The sequence below is a fragment of the Phocoena sinus genome, chromosome X (assembly GCF_008692025.1).
Source record: "Phocoena sinus isolate mPhoSin1 chromosome X, mPhoSin1.pri, whole genome shotgun sequence".
NCBI lineage: Eukaryota > Metazoa > Chordata > Mammalia > Artiodactyla > Phocoenidae > Phocoena > Phocoena sinus.
In genome coordinates this window covers 114,491,715-114,514,578 of record NC_045784.1, presented here as the reverse complement: position 1 = coordinate 114,514,578, position 22,864 = coordinate 114,491,715, and the positions used below count along the sequence as shown (strand labels likewise).

Genomic DNA, 22,864 nt, shown 5'->3' with positions numbered 1-22,864 from the left:
ATCCAGTCATTCCACTTCTAAGTGCCTGTATCCAGAGGGAACTCACACACATGCACACAGGACAACGCAAAAGGATGCTCTTAGCAGCCCTGTTGTAGTAAGAAAAATTGGAAGCAAACTCCCTATTTGTAGGGCAATAAATAGGTTGATTTGTACACTGAAATGCTACGAAGGATTTTAAGGTCAACTAACTCTATATGTTTCAACATGAATAACCTCAAAACCAATTTTAAGTGAGAATAACAAGCTGCAAGAGAGAATATATACAGTGTAGCACTATATAAATTATCAAAAAATATATTTTGTATATGGTTATATACATGCAATAGAAGCATAAAAAGCATGGATGGGAATGATATGTGTAACTTTAAAAGGAACAAAAAAATTTCAAGCCAAAAAGAGAGGGGTAAGAAATATGCCAAAATGTTTCCACTATCCGGTAAAAGTAAATTACTAAATATTTCTTAGAAAAAAAACAATCTCACTCCCTTATAACACAAGCCCACCATTAAAACTGATGAAAAGGAATTTCTTTCCCTGGGTTACCTCTAGGACTGTGCATACCAAGTTAGAAAATCATAAACACTATATTAAAAGTATGTAAAACTTACTTCAACAATCAAGACATTCTGGAAGAAAAAGAGAAATGGAAATCAGTACAATGAATCAGACAGTGTTTCCAATTATAATTCAAGTAACATCATAACAAACTCTAAGGATTTATCCAAATTCTTGCTTTAAGCTACTTTACTATATCGAACTCTGATTTAAACAAATGGGCCATCTGTTGGGATTTGGAACTCTTTAATATAAAATTTTCACTGCAATGGAATTTTTAAAAATAAAATTTGACCCATATGTTCATTTTTTAAGAGTTTTCATTACTTAAACGGAGGTCTAATCTTGGGCAAGTCACGAAATTTCTCTGGGCCTCAGTTTCCCATGTGGAAAATGAGGGACTTCAACTAATATGTGTATTCCAACTCTAACATTCAAAACTATAATTTGTACAATAACTCCAAAATCATGCATTTAACTTACCATATGGAATCCAATTCAAAATGCATTTTCTCAGTAGGCTGAAATTGATCTGCATTTTCTGGATGTGTTCATATTCTTGGACTAAACTAAAAGATACCAATGCTTCCTCCCACCATAAACCCTTACCCCAATTTCTACCTCTCAGAATTTTATAGCTGTTAGAACGCTTAGAGAAAATACCATCTAGCAATTACCTCCGAGGTAGAGAAGAGTCCTATATCTATTCCTGGGAATGAGGCAGCATTTCACATACCGGTTATAATCATTGTCACAAGAAGATTCATGTTATATTGCTTATTTGTAGTTCTCATTTCTCTACCACATACCTACAAGCATCAGAATTTTAATGTTCTATATACTCTTCTAAGTCAGTGGTTATCAAGGTAGGGCACACATGATCCACTGGGTTGAAAGAAAGAAAGATTAGAACTTTTTTTAAACCTCACCTTATGTAATCTATAATTTTACAACTGCATGCATTTTATAATGTACATTATATTACTACCATAGTTCATATGCAATTTACTCCTTTCCTCATATCACAACTAATTTCTCTCTTTTCAAAAGATATTGTAACCTAAATCTTTAGGAAAATTGAATATACAGTTGATGCTTGAACAACAAGGGACACTAACCCTCCACACAGTTGAAAATCCACATATAACTTTACAGTCAGCCCTCCATATCCACAGTTCCTCCATATTCACAGATTCAACCAGCCACAGATCGTGTAGTAAGGATTTATTGAAAAAGATTTGCATATAAGTGGACCCACATAGGTCAAACCCATGTTGTTCAAGGGCCAACTGTAATCAATTAATGGACCAAATAATTGTTTCACCACCTACCATGTGGTTCTTAGCATTTTCTCTAACCCAGCTAGCACATCTGAAGGACATTTTCCCATCAGTGACTTTGGCTCACTGATGCAGCAATTTGCACCATGGGATGGAATTATAGTCTGAAAAGAGCACTGAATTATGAGACAAAGAAACTGGATTCTAGTCTTGCCTATAATACTAAGTAGCTGCAAAACCTTGTCTAAATCATAATCAAAGACTTTTACTACTATGAGGCTGAGAGATTAAATATTTGCCACACAAAATTATAGTATCCAGAGTATGATGTCATTAATGTTTAAAAAATAAAAGAATGAGAATTGCTACCGTTACCGAGAGCTTAGTTTACATCAAATAGCTACATCCTTACTTAATAAATGAAAAAAAATGAGGTTCAGAGGTCAAATGACTTGCCTGAAGTCATAAAAATAGTCAAGTGGTAGAGGATAGATTTGAAGAGGGGTTTTCAGGGTCCAAAGCCCATATTCTCAACCATAACTGGAAAAGAGGGGAAAACTATTCATATATATATGTATCTGCACACACACAGTATCCGCCAGAGATAAACTGAAATAGAACGTCTAAATAATCCATAATCTCACCACCAAGAAACAACTTCACCCAACTTCTGCGTCTTGTTTTTTTTCCACAATAAATGTGCTTACTGTGACTATCATGAAAAGAAAGTTATTTTAGAAGCAGAGACCTTTTAAGATCACAGAGCTATGTAGTGGGACAGAGCCATTAGGTGGGAAAGGCAAGGTCAAATGGAATCACAGAGAGCTTTGAAGGCTAGGTCCCTTCCAGCACTAAAAACTGATTATAGGAGTAAGGGCTTCAAATGACTTCTAAATATGGGCAAAGCACGCTGAAAGGGAAGGAGGATAGGTCTGGCAGGAAGGGAAAAGAGTCAACAGATTATAATTTCTCCTTTGAAGTTTTCAAAAGATGTTGAGGAAGACAACATTAGTTTGGCACGATCCTGATATGGGATCATAGAATTTGACACAAGTGTTGCATGTTAAAGTCGCCTTACAGATACTCAGTGAAGTAAGCTATAAACATTAAAATCTAAAAACCAGAGGAAGAAAAGAGCTTTGGAGCCAGATAGACCTGCATTTAAATTCAAGCTCTACCACTTAACTGGCAGTGTGACTTTGGACAAGTCTTTCAACCTTGCTGAGTCTTAGTCTCCTGACCTGTAAAATGGGAATGATAATATCTACCTCAAGAGGATTCTTGTGAAGCTTTTATGAGATTATGCCTTTATATCTGGCACTGTGTCTATAAGCAAAAAAGTAACTGGCAGCTGCAAAAAAAAAAAAAGCATTCCATCATTTATCATTGGTTACTCAAAAATCATTTCAGTGTATCTGAAGAATAATATTGTAAATATTCAAGTATTTTAATAGCTCTATTATCTCAGCGAAATGTCTATGCTGGAGGAATTTTGATGTATTTTAAACTCTTTTTGGGGATTCCTTAAAATAACAGTATCTTATAACATACTAAGTGTTCTAACTACCAGAAACTGTTTTAAGAGCTCTACATGCATTATATCACTCAATCCTCTTAACTCACTGAGATGACTGCCGGTAGCATCACATGGGAGACGAGAGGTTAAATAACCTGTCCAAGATCATATAGCTACGAGGTACTGAGCCAGGCTTTGAATCAAAGCTCTCCAGCTCTAGAACCCACACTTGCAGTCACTACATTATACTGTTTCTCTATCTTTTAAGAAACTATGTGCTGTCTATTTTTAAAAAGAAGACTGTCTTTTCCCCCATATATTCTTTTGAAGGATCCCAAATTAGATCCCCACAGAAGCATACCAGCAGTACTTGGCAACACAGACTTGACGTTTAATGTTGGATTTTGCTGCCTCTTTGCTATATGACCTAGAGAAAGATATCTAACTTAGGCTGTTTCCAAGGGTTAAATAACCCTTGTTTGAGTGCATAACTAACTATCTAAACTGCCTCTTGGTGATGGATTGAAAGCACAGTGTTACTAATTGACTTGGTATGGAATGTTTTTTTCTTCCCCTTCAAGATACATACCTTTCCAGTTAAAGTTGAGAGATCATCTCCACCAATTACTTTTATGTCACCTGTTGACTGGTCATTCTAGTTAAAAAAAAAAGATAAATATATATGTATATCTTTCCATGTATACACACACATTTCAAATTATCAAACGCGAACTAGAAGATTTAAGAAGTTAGCTATCTAATGTCATAGCATTATGATAGTCTAAATGATACAAACTGTAAGAATTATGTCTCTAGAAATGAATGACTAGGTAACTTTCAACTAGAGATTAGTAAAAATTAAGAAGTTCTAATTGGTCATTACTGATTTGATGCTTCAAAGAGTCCTAAAAATGGGGTACACCCATTTTTGAGTGGGCAGTATTACAGAGGCCACCCATCTTCAGTCTCAGTAATTTCTGAACCACGAAAGAAGTTATTAGCATGACAGGTGTCTGGTTCTGGCCCTGGACCATTCCCATGAGTCAATCAAGTTGTAGGGTCTTGTCTATATCACACTTGACTCCAAAGATATTTCCCTCAAAAGTCTAGCTCAGGCCCAGGTCATCTTCAGCACAGTCTGGGAAATCGGGTCTGATCAGTAGTCCTTTAAAGCATACCTCTTAGGCTCCCAGTTTTATGCTATCACAGAATCTAGTAAGAAACCCTTAAAAGAGTTTCAAAAGGGAATGCTCCACACCCACTGTAGTTGGTGGTGATAATGATCATAATTTGCTGTGCTGGATTCAAGACAGAAAACTGGAGTGAAAGAGCAGGTGAATGAAACAGCTTAGACTTGCCCTACCAGAGAACAAACCATACCAAAGCTGTGGCAATTACAATGGTGCTGTACCAGCACAGTAACAGACAAAGAGATCAAGGAACAGAGTAGAGCCCAGAAACAGACCCAGAAATATATGCGGATTTAGTATATGATAAAGATGGTATTTCAAGTCAGTAGGAAAAAGATGAATTATTCAATAAATGGTGTTTCATCAACTAGTAATCCATTTGGGAAAAAAATAAAGTATGATCCCTACCTCACAGCATACACAAAAATAAATTCCAGATGGATTAAAATCTAAACGTAAAAAATAAAGCCATAAGCAAACCAGAAGAAAACGTAGAATATTTTCACATTCTCAGAAAGGTAAAAACTTAGGCATGACATGAACCTAAACTGAAAGAAAAGATCTGTAACGAGTATTTCTATTATACATTGGGCTCCAACAATAAGAATCCAATAGAGAAATGGAGAATGAACACGAGTAGGTAATTCACAGAAAAGAATGTCATAACATATAAAATGATATCTGAGAAACAAATAGACAACATGATTCTACTGTTCACTCATTCACACTGGCAAAACTTAAGTCTGATGATATATAACTTTGGCAAGAGTGACAGGAAACAAGCACCCTTGTTGGTGGTGAGAGTATAAATCAGTACACTGTCCTTCGAAAAATATATAGCCATACCTATTAAAATTGTAAACACGCATGCCATTTGCCCCAGCAATCTCACTTCCAGGAATCAAAGCTACAAAAACACAAGTGTGCAAAGGTACATACAAGGATGTTCACTGTATCAACTGTTATAACAAACAAAAATTGGAGACAACCAGCATGTTTATTAACAGGGAACTATTTAAATTAAGTTCATCTACACAATGTAATACTGTGGAGCTATTAAAAAAAATCTGATAGGGCTTCCCTGATGGCGCAGTGGTTGGGAGTCCACCTGCCGATGCAGGGGACGCGGGTTCGTGCCCCACTCTGGGAGGATCCCGCGTGCGGTGGAGCGGCTGGGCCCGTGAGCCGTGGCCGCTGAGCCTGCGTGTCCGGAGTCTGTGCTCCGTGGCGGGAGGGGTCACGGCAATGAGAGGCTCGCGTACCGCAAAAAAAAAAAACAACAAAGAATCTGATAATCTATACACACTGACATGAACAATGGTAACTAAAAACACCAAGTTATAGAGCAATGTGTTGCCTACGGAACCCTTTCTGTTCAGCATTTTTAAAAAGCTTCTAACTGCAATTACCTCTGAGTAGTGAGAAGGGATAAGAAGACTTTCTACTTTTATATACAGGCATACCTCAGATATTTCGGGTTTGGTTGCAGATCATCACGATAAAGTGAGTGTCACAATACAGCAAGTCACAGGAATTTTTTGGTTTCCCAGTGGACATAAAAGTTATGTTGGGCTTCCCTGGTGGCGCAGTGGTTGAGAGTCCGCCTGCTAATGCGGGGGACACAGGTTCGTGTCCCGGCCCGGGAAGATCCCACATGCTGCGGAGCGGCTGGGCCCGTGAGCCATGGCCGCTGAGCCTGAGCGTCCGGAGCCTGTGCTCTGCAAGGGGTGAGGCCACAGCAGTGAGAGGCTCGCGTACCGCAAAAAAAAAAAAAAAAAGTTATGTTTGCACTGTACTGTAGTCTATTAAGTGTGCAACAGCATTATGTCTAAAAAAACAATGTACAATACCTTAATTTAAAAATACTTTATTGCTAAAAAATGCTATTGTTTATATGTGTAATCTAAAAAAATGGTACAAACGAACCTACTTACAAAACAGAAATAGAGTTACAGATGTAGAAAACAAACATGGTTACCAGGGGGAAAGGGGCGGGGATAAATTGGGAGATTGGGATTGACATACACATACTACTATATATAAAATAGATAACTAATAAGGACCTACTGTATGGCACAAAGAACTCTACTCAATATTCTGTAATGGCCTATATGGGAAAAGAATCTAAAAAAGAGTGGATATATGTATATGTATGACTGATTCTCTTTGTTGTACAGCAAAAACTAACGCAACACTGTAAATCAACTATACTCCAATAAAAATTAATTTAAAAATAAAATAAAATAGTGACGTCAAATACTGTGGAGGATGCAGAGAAACTGGATCACTTATACTTTGTTTATGTGAATGTAGAATGGTACAGCCACTCTGGAAAACATTTCAGCAGTTTCTTTAAAAATAAAACATGAAACTATGGTAAAACCCCACCCCACCCCAAATAAATAAATAAATAGATAAAAAATAAAAATGCTAACCATCATGTGAGCCTTCAGTGAGTCTTAATCTTTTTGTAATGGTAACATCAAAGATCACTAATCACAGATCACCATAACAAATATAATAATAATGACAAAGTTTGACCTATTGCGAGAATTACCAAAATGTGACACAGAGACATAAAGAGAGCAAGTGCTGCTGGAAAAATGGCATCAATAGACTTGCTTGACCCAAAACTGCCACAAACCTTCAATTTATAAAAAATGCAGTATCTGCAAAGCACAATAAAGTGAAGTGCAATAGGGACTCCCCTGGTGGTCCAGTGGTTAAGAATCCATCTTGCAATGCAGAGGACACCAGTTAGATCCCTGGTTGGGGAGCTAAGATCCCACATGCCGCAGGGCAACTAAGCCCGTGTGCCACAACTACAGAGCCCATGCAGTGTGGAAGATCCTGCATGCCACAACTAAGACCTGACACAGCCAATAAATAAATATTTTTAAAAATTACTTTAAAAAAAGTGAAGCGCAATAAAACGTGGTGTGCCTGTACTTCTAATTTTGTCATACACTTCTATATATGTGTCCGTATTTTATGGAGTGTTATTTTTGAAAATCACAAATGGGCCAACAGTATACAGTGTTGCAAACTAAACGTAAGATACATAAGTATGACTACCAGTATCAAAAAACTCTTGCATATTACTTCTCATCTTAAGGAAATTTCGGACACCTCTTATTCTAACTAACTTAAAACCTAGAGTTTCAAAGACAGAGAATTAATAGCAAAAAAAAAAAAAAAAAACCAAAAAACTGTATGAAACCTGAAGCTTTCAATGAGAGCGAATCACAGTAGTAAACGATTTACACAGTAAATCAAGTTAAATAGCGACATCTTCTGTATAAATTTGGTATTACAGTCGACTTCAATTGACCCTTTTTTTTACAGAGAAAAGGAGTAAAGATCTGAGAACTGAAAAGTATGGAAAAAACCCTGTGATCCAAAGGCGATGGTGATAGGGTAAGAGACAAGAGAACTACAAGCACGCAAGACACTGCTGCTGCACTAGATCTAAATCTCCATATTTCCGTTCGCCCCAAGGGTTTTAGCTTCGAGGTTCCCTTTTTCTGGAAACACAGCCACCTTTTAAATGAAGGGTAATACAGAAGATTCATTTAAGAAAAATGTTACAGTCCACTGTGCTAGAATACAGGTATAAGTGCCCAAATTGCATACAAATGGCACCCATGAATCAATCACCCCACCAGAGGATTTTCCCTTGCTCCCTCCCTTCCTGTCTATGACAAGCTTCCCACTGTATCCCTGCTGCATTTCATTACTGAGTGACTCTTACGTGCTTCATCTTTAAGGAGATGATGGGACTGGCATGGGAGAGCCCAATCTGTCCTTAACTCAGAATGTCACTGTCAACTACATAAAATCCCCAGAGAAGCTCTTTGGGTCTACCAAATACATACCCTCCGTGTCTGTGTTTCCATTTTATCTACCTTTTCTCAAGTCTACGTGAAAAAAAGAGAAGGGAAATAGGAAGGAACTTTCTTATTTGTCTACCCCTAAAAATTGTGCAAACCTCCAGGTAGCAACAAGAACTGAAGCTTGGTATAGGAAAAGAGGAGAGAAAGCTGTGTGAAAACACGTTAATGAGTGGGCTGCAAAAGAACGGCTTGGAACAAACAGGTTGAGACCATAAGAAGAGAATGCAGAGAGGTTAATCACCAAAACTGGGCTCCCAAGAGGGTGAGACTAGGAGTATCACTGAGGTAGGAAGTCCAGCCTTAGCACTTAGTGGCTTAGCAATATGTGCCTTCCTTTTTGCAGTGAACTTCAGATCACTCTTTAGGACCCTAGAATGGAGTTATGGGGAAACAACTGTTCCTTCTACATCCAGCTAGGTCCCAAGTCCACCACACTCAATCATATTTTCTCTTCACGTCATAATTTCAACCATCCTCTGTGTCCTTTAACTGTTCTCCTGTACCCTGATCAAATATCAACAAAAGTGAGAATATCAGAATCATGAACTTTTAGAGGTAGACTGCACCTCAGATGAAAAACGGCAGATATCCAATTTTCTAAAAATATATGCAGAAAATAATAAGTCTGGAAGGATATATGCCCAGGTAATAAGTCAATTTATTTACCTGTTATTTTAAACTTAAAATGTTGCTTTAAAGGAAAAAGAAGCTATTATCAGTTTTAAAAATGATGCTGATGAAGCAGGGCCCTTATAGATCATCTAATCCTGCACTATCCAATATAATAACCACTAACCACATTATTTAAAATTAAATAAAACTAAAAATTCAGGGACTTCCCTGGGGGTCCAGTGGTTACGAATCCGCTTCCACTGCAGAGGGCACGGGTTCAATCCCTGGTCGGGAAACTAAGATTCAACATGCCGCGCAGTGTGGCCCCGAAAAAAAAACCAGATCCTCTGTTGCACGAGATATATTTCACAGCCTCACAGTCACATGTGGCTAGTGGCTCCGTACTAGACAACACAGACACAGAACACTTCCATCATCACAGAAAGTTCTGTTGGTCAGCATTGCTCTACACACATCAAAGATATCATTTAGTACAACAGGGTACCAGAAAAGATTGAAGTATTAGTGCTGATATTTAATATCTGGTATTTTCAAGTACACTGCTTTCAAACCTTCAGAAGTTATTGCAACCTGTCTTCTTGTTTTTCATTCCATGTCTGGTTTGGGACTAGGATCTGATAAACATGTTCAATAGAACCACTCTTCATGGCCTAAAAGACAGTACCTTGCATACAACAGGTGGTAATATGTTTGCTGAGTGAATTAATCGATTTCCTTAATTTTAAAAAATGTGTTTATTTATTTATTTATGGCTGTGTTGGGTCTTCGTTGCTGTGTGCGGGCTTTCTCTAGTTGTGGTGAGCGGGGGCTACTCTTCGTTGTGGTGCACGGGCCCCTCATTGCGTAGCTTCTCTTGTTGCAGAGCACGGGCTCTAGGCACATGGGCTTCAGTAGTTGTGGCACGCAGGCTTAGTAGTTGTGGCTCGCGGGCTCTAGAGCGCAGGCTCGGTAGTTGTGGCCCATGGGCTTAGTTGCTCCACGGCATGTGGGATCTTTCCAGACCAGGGCTCGAACCCATGTCTCCTGCATTGGCAGGCGGATCCTTAACCACTGAACCACCAGGAAAGTCCCTCCTTAATTTTTTTTAAAAATAGAAGTTGTGGTTTCATGGGGCCAAACCTGACCAGTACCTTCATGTTCTACTAATCAGGGTGCTTACATAAAACCTAAGTTGTCCGACGAGGACTACATCACAGTGAAAATCCACAGGCAAGAGTTAGAAAGTATACTTTTGACTCTAGTTCTGTTAGTGTTTCCTTATACCATGGACAGTACACATCTCCATTCCTGCCAATTTAAACTGAACAAATTCTTTTCTCCATCCACGTCTATGGTCTTAGTTCAATAAGCAGGAGAAAGGCATAAATCACTTCACTTCCTTTATATAAATAGATAGATTTACAGAAGATAAGCTTTAGACTATCTAGTGTCAACATCAAAGTGGTACGTTTACATTTAACTTCAACTGTTCTGGAGAAAAAAGCATACCTTAAAGCAATTGACTAAATACGTACAGAGAAAAGTGTCAGACCAAAAGCTACTGACCTCTTCTTAGAAGAGACACTTTAAGAAACTACTCCAATATTTTCTGCATTTTTCTTCAACAAGCTCACTCAAAAAGTCAGCTTCTTACAAATAACAAATTGCTATAAAGTAATTTGTACCTTTGACATACTAAACAGAGAGCCTAATCAAGCTACTAATCAAGTGACTTCCAAGATTAAGACTGAAACTTATAGCTTTCTGAACCCTGACCCTAACTGAGGAAAAATCCCATAGCTGGCAAAATGAATTGTTTGCATGCAAAACTTCTGAAGAAATAATAGGAAGCCCATATTAGAGGATCCAAGTCAGTTAAAAGTTTTCCCAAATAAGACTCTCAGTTCTGCACAGAATTAAAGGCCTGTGTTCAAATTGAAGACCTGTATGATCCTGGGCAAGTCACTTAATCCCTCTGCCCCTCATTGTTCTCAAATGTACATGGAGATAATAATTCATAACTCAAAAGTTTTCTGCAAGATTTAAAATCCTAAATAGAGGGACTTGCCTGGTGGTGCAGTGGTTAAGACTCTACACTCCCAATGCAGGGGACCTGGGTTCGATCCCTGGACTGGGAACTAGATCCCACATGCATGCTGCAACTAAGGAGCCCGCCTGCTGCAACTAAAACCCGACACAACCAAATAAATAAATAAATAAATATTTTAAAAATAATAATAATGAAAAATAAATAAAATAAAATTCTAAGAAGAATTTCATTTTAACGTAAGCCATTTAGTCTGGACACACCATAAATCAGGTTAATTTCTCCTTTGCTTAGGGCCCACAAAAAATATTCCCACAAAAAATTTACTTGTTGGACAACTTTCCCTCTCGAGACTTCCTCATTTTTTTTTTAAATTAAACTATTTTAGTAAAAAAAAAAATTCACTGCAAAACTGAACTCACAACAGAGAAAATACATTTGCACACTTATCAACTGTGTCTTTTTTTAATATCACAGGGCCTTAGGGATAGAAAAGTCATTGAATATATAGTACTACATTTTATTGTTCTAAGATGTACATTCACATTTTAACACCCCTGAAACTGACATATTACAATCGACAGCAACTTACAACAATAACTGACAGTGTCTTCTTTCTTAGCAGTACAAAAAATAGTGGTAAATCTTAAAATCAGTGCTATCTAAGATTTAATGAAACATGGTATTTGGAATCCCCAGGCAATCTGTCAAGTAGGCACTAAGCAAATAAAATTCTGCCTAGCTACTCTAAGAGTATGTAAACTATAATGTGAGTGTGTATACACAGAGAGAAAATTCTTCAAAATATTAGAAATAAAAGTGGTAGTGGAATTTAGGGTGACTTAATTCCTTTATAACTTCCCATGGTTGTATGTTCTTTATAATAAACATGTATTTTTTAATCGGAAAAATACAATTTTCGTTCTGAAGAAAAACTAGATGGGGTGTGTTAATATTATTATGGCTCTTTATAGATTCTGAGAACATTTAATAGTTCGTGGAGCATTTCTTTAGGATAAGTACAGAACAGTTAATGTTTAATTCACTGTTTCAAAGTGGTCAAGATCAACATGTAAAACTGCATTAACATCAATGTTACTGATGCTGCAATTTTAAATTCCCATTCTATGATTATATCAAATTAAATTGCTTGTTTTTTTATAGGCACATGTGAACATCTTCCACAACAAGCTGATGAATTATTAAATAGGGTAGAAATGTTGCTTCAAATCAACAGAAAGTATATGGTTTTCCTAATTTCTATTGTTTAGTAGTAAATCTACACAGAATTTCACATAAAACAGAACAGATATTTTTTTCTCTATGTGAAAATTTACCTAAATGTTTGCTTTAATCATGTTGAATGTTCCAACGCTTTTTATCAGTTGAGGAGTTCAGCTTAACAATCCTCTAAGATCTGAAACTAATAGGAAAAAAACTAGGACTTCCCTGGTGGTCCAGTGGTTAAGACTCCACGCTTCCACTGCAGGGGGCACAGGTTCGATCCCCGGTTGGGGAACTAAGATCCTGCATGCCACGCAGCGTGGCCAAAAACAAACAAACAAAAAAATAAAAATAAAAAACAACTAACAGGAAGAAAACTAAAAGTAGAAAATGGAATTAAAATGTCAAAGTGTTTCTACCGCTTCAAAATTGCTCTATAACTATAAAATACTCTTAAAAATATTAAACTCCTCTCAGTTTTTTAATGAGCCTTCTTTTCAAAGAAAGGACATTCTGCACAAGTCCCCAGAGCAATGAAGTATAAGTCATAAAGTAACAAAATTGATTTTTATGTGCACATGTGGGGGGCGGGGGGGAGGGCGGTGCTTAAGAAGACCAAACAGAGAAATCAAGCCCTGGACTGTAAGCCCATGTTTTGCTTCTAAGCAACAACATATTAAAGCCTGGGCAGCTATACTGCCTAGAATTAAATCTTAGTGTAAACCAGCAAAATAAATAACTTCTGTTGAGTAAAAATCCAAATTTTGTATTTAAGCAAGTCTTTAATTCAAGTGAGACTCAGACAAGTTAAAAGGAGCTTATGAGTATGAAGTAATGTCATGATATATGAGCACAAAGGGTTTTAACAGGATAGGGAAAATGTCTATGATAATGCTTAAATGGCTGTCCAATCACCCACAGGACTGATGAAAATGGGGAAAAGGTCAAAGACTTGGGTCAAACAGATGATTAACGAAGAGAATGGAGGCTGAAAGTTAAATGTAGATAAGTGGTCTTATGCTCAATGAAAATGTAAACATAAGCCAAGTTTCTACAAAGATGCACTACAATACTGATTCATGAAAGAGCAAAGATCAGACATTTATTCTAATCCTTGAAGAAGCTAGGAAAAATCCTATTTTTAAGGAAAAGAGTAACTCTCGGGAACTACAATGACAACACGCAACCAGAAAAAAAGCAACAGTATGAAGTAATAAAAATCAAACATTCACACGATCAAAGAAATTGTGGATGATGAAATTCACGAGTAAAGATGACTTGGATTTTGGTTCACCACACAAGTGTCAATATTCTGAAGCATTTGAGATTGTGTGACACAGACAAAGCGACTGTGACTCAAAAGTGGTCTTTTCAATGTGCTAATGCTCTCGCTCCATACGCGCTTTCTAAGAGACAACTGTTGACCCACCTTATTACTCACACCTAATTCCAAATACGACTCCCCCTCAAGTCAATCTAGCTCCAGAGAGGACATCTGCCACCAGTAAGTACAGTCAAAAGAGTATATCCCCCAAGTCCCAAGAGCAATTCCGAAAACGGGTTTTTCAAAATCCAAAACAAAACAAAACTAAAGTAAACCAAAGAACCTTTAAAATAAGTATAGGCGACTAGTTTGAAAAAGACAATATTCACTTGGATATACAGTACTAGGGAATATATTAGAAACTCTCACTCTAACCAAGTAAAATGAACATGTAAGTATAGTTTGCAGAGCTTCAAAAACATACAGGAAAACCTACAGCTGCCATGGGTTTTTTTATTTTGTTTTGTTTTTATTTCAGCAAAACATAGTCCTTCACGTCAAATTAATGCTAATTTGAATTCATATGGCTTTGTTTTTATCTATTATGTAGATCAATTTTGGTTCTTTAGTTGTATAAGTTATAAGCTAATGGAATTTATATATAAGCAGTTAAAGCTCATACATATAGGACATATAATAAAAATGCCACGTTTATTTTAAACATGCATTAAATATACTTACACAGTAGCTCTTCAGTCTGATAAAATCTACAGTCATAGGTATAGATCTATCACTATTTCTGTTCAGTGCTTTGATGTAATCCAGCAGGTCAGCAAAGAATTTATAGCCCCCCTTGAGCACACAGAGGGCCACGATGTGATGGCCTCCCATCTCCTTCATCACATCTCGAGCCAGCCGTTCAGTCCTCCAGAAATAAAATCAAGAATTTAATAGAAATTAAATTATATTATAAAAGGAACATTTAAACTTTACAACAAACATCCCTTAAGGATTAAACTTCGAATTCCCCGGCAGTCCAGTCGTTAGGACTCGGCACTTTCACTGCCGTGGCCCTAGGTTCGATCCCTGGTCTGGGAAACTCAGATCCCGAAAGCTGCGAGGCTCAGCCAAGCATTAAAAAAAAAAAGATTAAACTTCAACAAAACACATCCTTTGCCCCCATGAAGTATATTGTCCTTGCTCATAAAGTGAAGATAAAAATTTCAAAAACCTTCCAAATCCAAGTGTACTGTTACATCTATCATAAATTTTAAAAACGCAAATTAAAATAAGATACAATATTCACCTATCAAACCAGCAAATTCCAATAATACAATATTAGAAGAGATTGTGAGGAAAGAGCACTCTCATATACCACTGGGAGTATAAATTAATATAAACTTTTTGGAGGATAATTTGGCAGTATCAAAACATTCAATAAACACCTTCCCCTTGTCACAAAATTTCCCCGTGGATAAATTTGAGCAACTGCCCAAACATCTATAAAACGATGTTCCCTTCTAGTATGATCTGCAAAAGCAAAATAATGGAGACATCTTGCACCTAATCAATAAGGAACTGGTTAAATCAATTATGGTACAGCCAGAAAATGGAATGCCATGCAACCTTTAAAATATATGAGATAGTTCTGGATGTATTAATATGAAAAAATGCCCAATAAATTTTAGACCTATATGATAGTAATACCCATGTGTTAAAATATATAGTATATGTACATGGCCAATGTATAGGGAGGAAATGTGTACAGCAGGCTGAGAGAACTTCACTCTTCTTGTTTAAGCCTCTATAGTTAGAATATTTTAGAATTCTAGAATATAGCTATATTAGAATAGTTATAATATTGATATTATAATTTTAAAATAAAAAACAACAGCCAGACACACAAGGCAAGCATTTAAATAACAAGTAAAGTTTTTCACTGCAATTCATTTAACAGGAAATTTTCAAGCTAGACGTGCATAATCATCAAAATCTGACCTTGTCTTCCCGTGATTCAGCCCCAGTCCATTACCCTGTTCAGGGTTGAGAAATCAAAGACTTTGTGCCTAGAGTTCATTCTTCCAAACTCCCTTCAATATTTACTTTATTCTACTCCCTACAGATTCCCAGTATACCATGACTTATACTGGGTAATTAGTAAGCTCTCCCTTCCTCCCGTTTTTGTCAAGAGGGCTTTTAAAACAGAAAGCATCTATTATGTGACAAGCTGGTCTAGTTCATGTTCAAACATCAACTACTTAAAACAGTTGCTGACACTTGAAATTAATATAAGAAAAAAACAAAATTTCAATTTAAGATCGTACTAACCTGTCCATAATTAGTCCATGAGGAATAAACACCTTTTCCAAATCCTCAGCATAATGATTAGGTATACAAAATAAATCTAGGTCATAACCTGGTTCATCATCACTAATCTGAAAAAGAAATATGGCTGTTTTCAGTGAGAGCATTTCATGATACAAACACTTGATTGGATTTAGACGTTTAGAACCCTTAGCCTATCACAGAAATTTAGGTATGATATCAAGAACTTTCTGTAATTTCGTAGGCATGATAATGAATTAGTTATATAAGAAATCAGCCACATGTTTTAGAGATGAATAGTTAAGATTACAGAAGTAAAATGACATGAAATTTTCTTTAGTTCAGCAGAGTAAAAGAAAAACTTTAAAGAGCTAAGACAAATGTGGCAAAATCTTGACAATATTATAAACGCGTGATGAGTATATGGGGAGCCATTATATTATTCTCCCGACTTTTGCAAATGTTTGAAAATTTAGTAAAAAATGCTTAATACAGTGTAGTCTAGCAAGTTAAATATCACAGTGAGCAAGAAAAACTGCTGTTCCCCACCTCAAACCCAAAGAGTCTCTCTCATCTCACAGTAGGAAAAAAAAAATCACCAAAAAAGCTAAGTGATTCCTTAAAAATCCAAACTTCTAGAAGTCTGAGATTGTTATAATCAACTCATGAGGTGCCTTCATAGTAGATACTCTAAGATTGTTTGAGTAGGACCACATATTGGTCGTCTTGATATGTCCAGTCCTTGTAATGCAAAATGTTTAATAACACTGATGGTGTGGTACCTGTGGTGGTAAAATGTACTATGATTACAGTTTTATAATTATATAATGGGCCTATAAACACAGAAAAAATATAACAAAATCATAAAAAACTTTTGTCTTGGGGAGGGGAGTTACAGCGATTTTATTTAGCTCTTTGTACTATATATCCCAAATTTTCTTCAATGAGTACATATTGCTTTTTAAAAATATCAAGTCTTTCTTATAAATTATTTGTGGTAGTATGTGTTTTTATACATATATGTGAAAAGTATGGGGAAATTTTATGATATATTAAAACCAAATCTACAAACAAAAAAATTTTAATACAAAAAGTTAAAAAAAGAGGAGAGGGAGAGAGGAAGAAAGAAAGGGTGGGTATGGAAGAATATACCAAACAATAGTCAACTGTAAGAAGTGGGGACCTGCCACTTTCTACACTTTGACTTCTTTTTTTTTTCCCACTGCCAATTTCACTTTTTAAAAAAATTATAGTTGATTTATAATTCCCACTCAGCATTATATTTAAAGCTTATTCAAAGACACAAACCACAATTCTAATACTGTCTCACATGACATTCAAGACTAAGTATCTTCCAAATCACATTCAAGAAGCTGATGACATGAACTCTGGCAGTTTGCAAGAAATACTGGTCAAACCATAATTACATCTCACTGCATCAGTTAATATCTATTGAGTACCTCCTCCTTCAGTCAGCACTGTATTAGGTGCTTAAGGACAAGTAGCTTGGTTTTCAATAAATTTTTAAAATATATACTTAAGATACATTTATTATTCACAGAATTGATAATTATATTCTAAGAAATTTGAGGTTCACGTCATCTCTCTTTCAGTCCCAAGAGCTCTGAGTTTTCCAGACTTCGGTGGAATTTCAAGTACCGTCATGTCAGACTGGTAGTAGCTGTGCACCGCTTCCGCTTGGAGCACGTGGCCAGGAGCCTGGCAGTGACTCAGGCAGGTGGACTGGGACATGCCCACAGGTAAGCTCCAGCAGCACATAGTGCACAGGCACTCGCTCGGCACGATGTGTGAAGTCAATACTGATTTGTTTTTTAAAAAACATGTATTACTTTCATATGCAGGAAAAAAAATCCTATTTTGAGGGGCAAAAGATTATGCCAGGTCCTCTAAGGTGAAGTACTAATCTATCTGCTAAACATTGTCATCAGGCTTATTTCAGAAGACATTTACTATAAAAAGAATGGGAGTATGGAGGTTCCTTAGAAGACTAAAATAGAGCTATCATACGACCCAGCAATCCTACTACTGGGCATATACCCTGAGAAAACCATAATTCAAAAAAAGTCATGTACCACGATGTTCATTGCAGCTCTATTTACAATAGCCAGGACATGAAAGCAACTTAAGTGTGCATCGACAGATGAATGGATAAAGAAGATGTGGCACATATATATACAATGGAATATTACTCAGCCATAAAAGAAATGAAATTGAGTTATTTGTAGTGAGGTGGATGGACCTAGAGACTGTCATACAGAGTGAAGTAAGTCAGAAAGAGAAAGACAAATACTGTATACTAACACATATATATGGAAGCTAAAAAAAAATGGTTCTGAACCTAAGGGCAGGACAGGAATAAAGACACAAATGTAGAGAATGGACTTGAGGACACGGGTGGGGGAAGGGTAAGCTGGGACGAAGTGAGAGAGTGGCATGGACATATCTACACTACCAAATGTAAAATAGGCAGCTAGTGGGAAGCAGCCGCATAGCACAGGGAGATCAGCTCGGTACTTTGCGACCACCTAGAGGGGTGGGATGGGGGGGTGGGAGGGAGGCGCAAGAGGGAGGAGATATGGGGATATATGTATACGTATAGCTGATTCACTTTGTTATAAAGCAGAAACTAACACACCACTGTAAAGCAATTATACTCCAATAAAGATGTTAAAAAAAAGAAAAAAAAGAATGGGACTAGGACATTTGTGTCACCTACAAGAGTATTTCAAGTAAGCATTACTTTTATAATGCTTCATAACAAGCAAGCATTACTTTTCTAAATTTTATAAACTGAAATTTAGTTAAAAGTTCTGGGAAAAGAAGAGCTAGACCTTGCTAGATGCTACGAGAGGACAAACATTGATATCAGGCTCATCAGAACAGATCTGCTATTACCTGACAAGAATGAAAACGTACCATTTCATAGTGCTTTTAAAGTCAAGATCCGGAGCACCAAAATGGCTTCCCTGAGACTTATTCACCCCTTCCTCCCAGTTACTCACTGCTTCTGCCATAAGCATAAACCAGGACCCACCCAGGACTCTTTGAAACATGCAACACTTATAAAGCCTACTGGTTCTGTGAAAATGGCTCAGTGCCTGGCTATGGGTTTTGCAGGCAGCCTAAGAACTTCAAGAGTCTTGTCTGTCTCAATCAAAGCCAATGTGAATTCTGCCCAGAGTTCATCCCAAACATGCAGTTTAACACAGAGAGACCAGCACAGATGTACCCCCCCCCAAATAGGAATTCTCTCTCTGTCAACACGCCAAATTAATTTCCAATTCAGGGACTTCGCTGGTGGTCCAGTGGTTAGGACTCTGCGCTTTCACTGCTGAGGGCCCCGGTTGGGGAACTAAGATTCCACAAGCCGTGTGGCGTGGCAAAAAAATGTTTTTTAATTTAAAAAACTCTTTTTTCCAATTCAAAAGGTTTTATTTTCAATCAATACTATTAGATTTATACATCACATTCAGTGTAAAAGGGTTGATATGTTATTTCAAGATGAAAAAAAACATGTCAATATAACTCTTCCCAAAAGGCAAAAATAAGAATTCATAAAACCTGTATCACTTGAGGTACTTTAGGCATAAATTCACAACTTTGTTATAATTCACTATAAATACATGGGGTGCATTTATGGGGTTCCTAATTTAAGAAACATATGATTTGGCCATGCACAGATAATTGTCAGAACTGGGCAAGGACTACATGAGGGTTCATTACACTAATATGTGTACCTGTGTATGTTTCAAATAAAGTTAAACAGGAAGCAATTTATTTAAATGATAACAAGGCACCAACATCACTTTTTCTCAGTTTTACATTAATGAAAAATCCAAGTTTTAAAAATTCATATTTAATGTTCAAATATGTATTAGAATAGTAATTTTTAAATGGTGAGGACCTTATTCAGAACCTGTAATTCTTATCACTAACACACAAATATTTATTGAGTACCTACTATGTTGTACATACTAGAGAGGATTAGATAAATTTGACACAACTACCCTCAAAGAGCTTACAGTGCAGTAGAAGATATGACATATACATGAAAAACCATAAGACAGTGTGAAACTATTTTAAAAATACAGAAAAAGTATTATGGGAGTTTAGGAGGGTACTCAAACTCTCACTCAGAAGCCTTGTTTGCCCCTAGACCACTGACAATAAGAAATAACAGAAGATATAATTCAATAGACAGGAATTTGTTTTAATCATCCCAAGCACCAAAGCTTCATATTAAACAGGGCTAATAATCTCAATCTCTAGAAGAGCTAGAGAGAAATATACTTGGTGGCCTTTAATCTTATCAGCCCTTATTTGTTCCATCTGATATTGGTTAATATCTGGTATTAATTAACCCCATCTAACATGGATTAGTTAACAATCCAGTGGGTACTCTTGACAGGAAGGGATTGCAATATGTTTAATTATATAAAAATGCATTCAGCACCCACCTTGATTAAGGTACTATGCAATAGATTTTGTAGGGGGATACAAAGATGATTATAAATTTAGAGCCTTCAAAGAGCGTATAATCTAATGGAAAAGACATATACACATACAACTAACTATACAGCACATTAAAGCTTATAATCTGTACCAAATCTAACTTCACAAGCCCACAAACGTGTGATTATCAAAAGCGGTTATACACACTAAAGATAAACATGGAACCCAAGGTCAGCCAGCACCAATGACTCCCTCCTAAAGCAATATCAAGCTTAAAGTAGTCATTATATTCTGTTGCCTAGGATATAAACTGAGTAAATTAGACTGGTATGTCTCTGATACTGAATTAGCACAGCCTTCTAAATCAACTAGGCAATAGCAATGCCCAACTTTGTATATGAGTATAAATCACATCTGTTTTATTATTTGTGACTTGGTGTTGCATGTCTAAGCACGTGGTTATTGCCAACACCTTCTAAAAGAACTGCATTAGTCTGCCACAACAAAATACTGTAGACCGGGTGGCTTAAACAACAGTAATTTATTCCCCACAGTTCTTTAGGCTGGGAAGTCCAAGATCAAGGGGCCAGCAAAGTAGGTTTCATTCTGACATCTCTTCTCTTGGCTTGTAGGCAGCCATCTTCTCCTAGCTATCTGTGTGCTGAGCGCTGGGGCTGGAAACTCGCCGGTGTCTTTCTTAAAAGACCAGGGCCCCACCCTCATGACCGTACCTAATCCTAATTACCTTCCAAAGGCCCCATCTCCAAATACCATCACATTGGGGGTTAGAGCTTCAACATATGAACTTAACATAAAATGGCTGAAGATCGCAAAGAAGGTCCTGGATGGCTTTGGGGAGGGCCCAACCCCAAAATATTTGGGGGAGAGCCCTGGAGGGGCTGGAAGTGGTAAACAAATGAAATGTGGTTTCTCTGCAGATCCACCTTTCCTACTCTGATTTCCAGTTCAGCCAGAAATGGCCAAAGGATAGGTTATTAATAGCTCTCAGTTACTTACCATTTACCCAGACAGTTCAGAAATCTGACTGCATCTCCTCAGAGCTTTAAAACACAGCTCTCAAATTCTAACCTATCTGTAATATACTTGTTAATGGTAAAATCTACAAGGCACTTTTATTAATATGAAAGATTATTGAAAATGCAACATTACTATATATCTTTTGTCTATTTGCTATCATAAATTACCAAAATAATTTTATTTTCCAGTAAAACTGAAGCCACAAATTCTTAATAACTATGTGTCACATCGATAATAATGGTTTCCATACATGAAAAATTTTGTGGTTTACACATGTCTAATTACAGAGATATACTACCTAAAATTACAGTAAGCATGGAAATTAACTCGAGCTAAGACAACACATGCAACATCAATTCATCATCTGTGAGCAGGATTGCTTAAGCCTGTTTGTGGTCAAAAAATGACAATGTTCCTGGGTCCAAACAAGACTAAATGGAAGTGAGGAAGCGAGTCTTTAAAAATATGAATTAAAAGATGTACAGTAATAGATAAAATACATTTTATTTTATTCCTAGTAACCAACAATAATTCCAAGCTTCTAGAATAGGCAGAAATGGCTAGGTGGCATATTTTTACCTTTTATATTCAGACACTTTAAAATTCTCAGGAAAACCCAAAGCAGATGTGTCATCCCCTTGGGATAATTTGTGACAACTCAGGATATCATAAGACCAAAATTATGAACTACCGATGCATTTATCCCTAAATGTGAGAAGAATTAAAAGGTTTACAAGAATCTAAGGGTTACAAGAATTAAAATCAGCATTCTATCCAACTCAGGGATAAATTATTACCTGCTTCTACGTAAGCGGGCCCATAACTACTATCTAATACTATCATCTTTCCTTTCCAGTGTGCACAGTGGAACAACAGGCATGTTAATTCTGGGCAAAACATAAATGCCCATCAATTATCAGAAGCACAGTGCTGAAGATAGTAGTTTCATAGCAATCTGAAGTGTTTGTTTGAATTCTTATTAGTAGCAAGTTATTCTAAATGTTTGTTAGTAATTTGGTAGCCACTGGCAGGAAAATAACAATCAGTCTCAATATTAACGATGGTGGTTGACACTTTTATAGCATATAAATCTTACCAATGCACACAATATACAATTACAGATAGGAAGAAGAGCACACTAGCACGTCTTTATCATCTCTTCACAGGGGAAAAGAATGACACGGCCCAGTTACTGCCTAGTGAACTACAGAAATCTAAAAGAGAACTTCAAGACCCCTCTTCTCTGCTGATCTGGTTGGTCCTTTTGTCTTTTTCCTACCTCCTGCCTATGGACTTTCTGTGACACCTAGATACAAAAAATGGACAGAAAACAATTAAGATGAATCTACAGTATGCATGTCACGTTAATCAATTTGTGGAATGAAACCCCCAAACTCAACTGCTCATTTTTTGGTGGTCACCAAGAATAATTTGGTCTACATTG

The 22,864-nt window shown here is 36.8% G+C and overlaps 1 protein-coding gene across 1 annotated transcript in view; it reads right to left on the bottom strand.

Moving 5' to 3' along the window:
• LOC116747992 (hypoxanthine-guanine phosphoribosyltransferase) overlaps positions 1-22,864 on the bottom strand; it is a 32,408-nt gene that overhangs the window by 6,917 nt on the left and 2,627 nt on the right. The window contains exons 2-5 of the mRNA XM_032620710.1: positions 15,913-16,019; positions 14,326-14,509; positions 3,944-4,009; positions 612-629 (exon numbers count right to left, since the gene is read on the bottom strand). Coding sequence (XP_032476601.1) covers positions 612-629; positions 3,944-4,009; positions 14,326-14,509; positions 15,913-16,019 — 375 coding nt within the window. The remainder of the gene's footprint in view (positions 1-611; positions 630-3,943; positions 4,010-14,325; positions 14,510-15,912; positions 16,020-22,864) is intronic.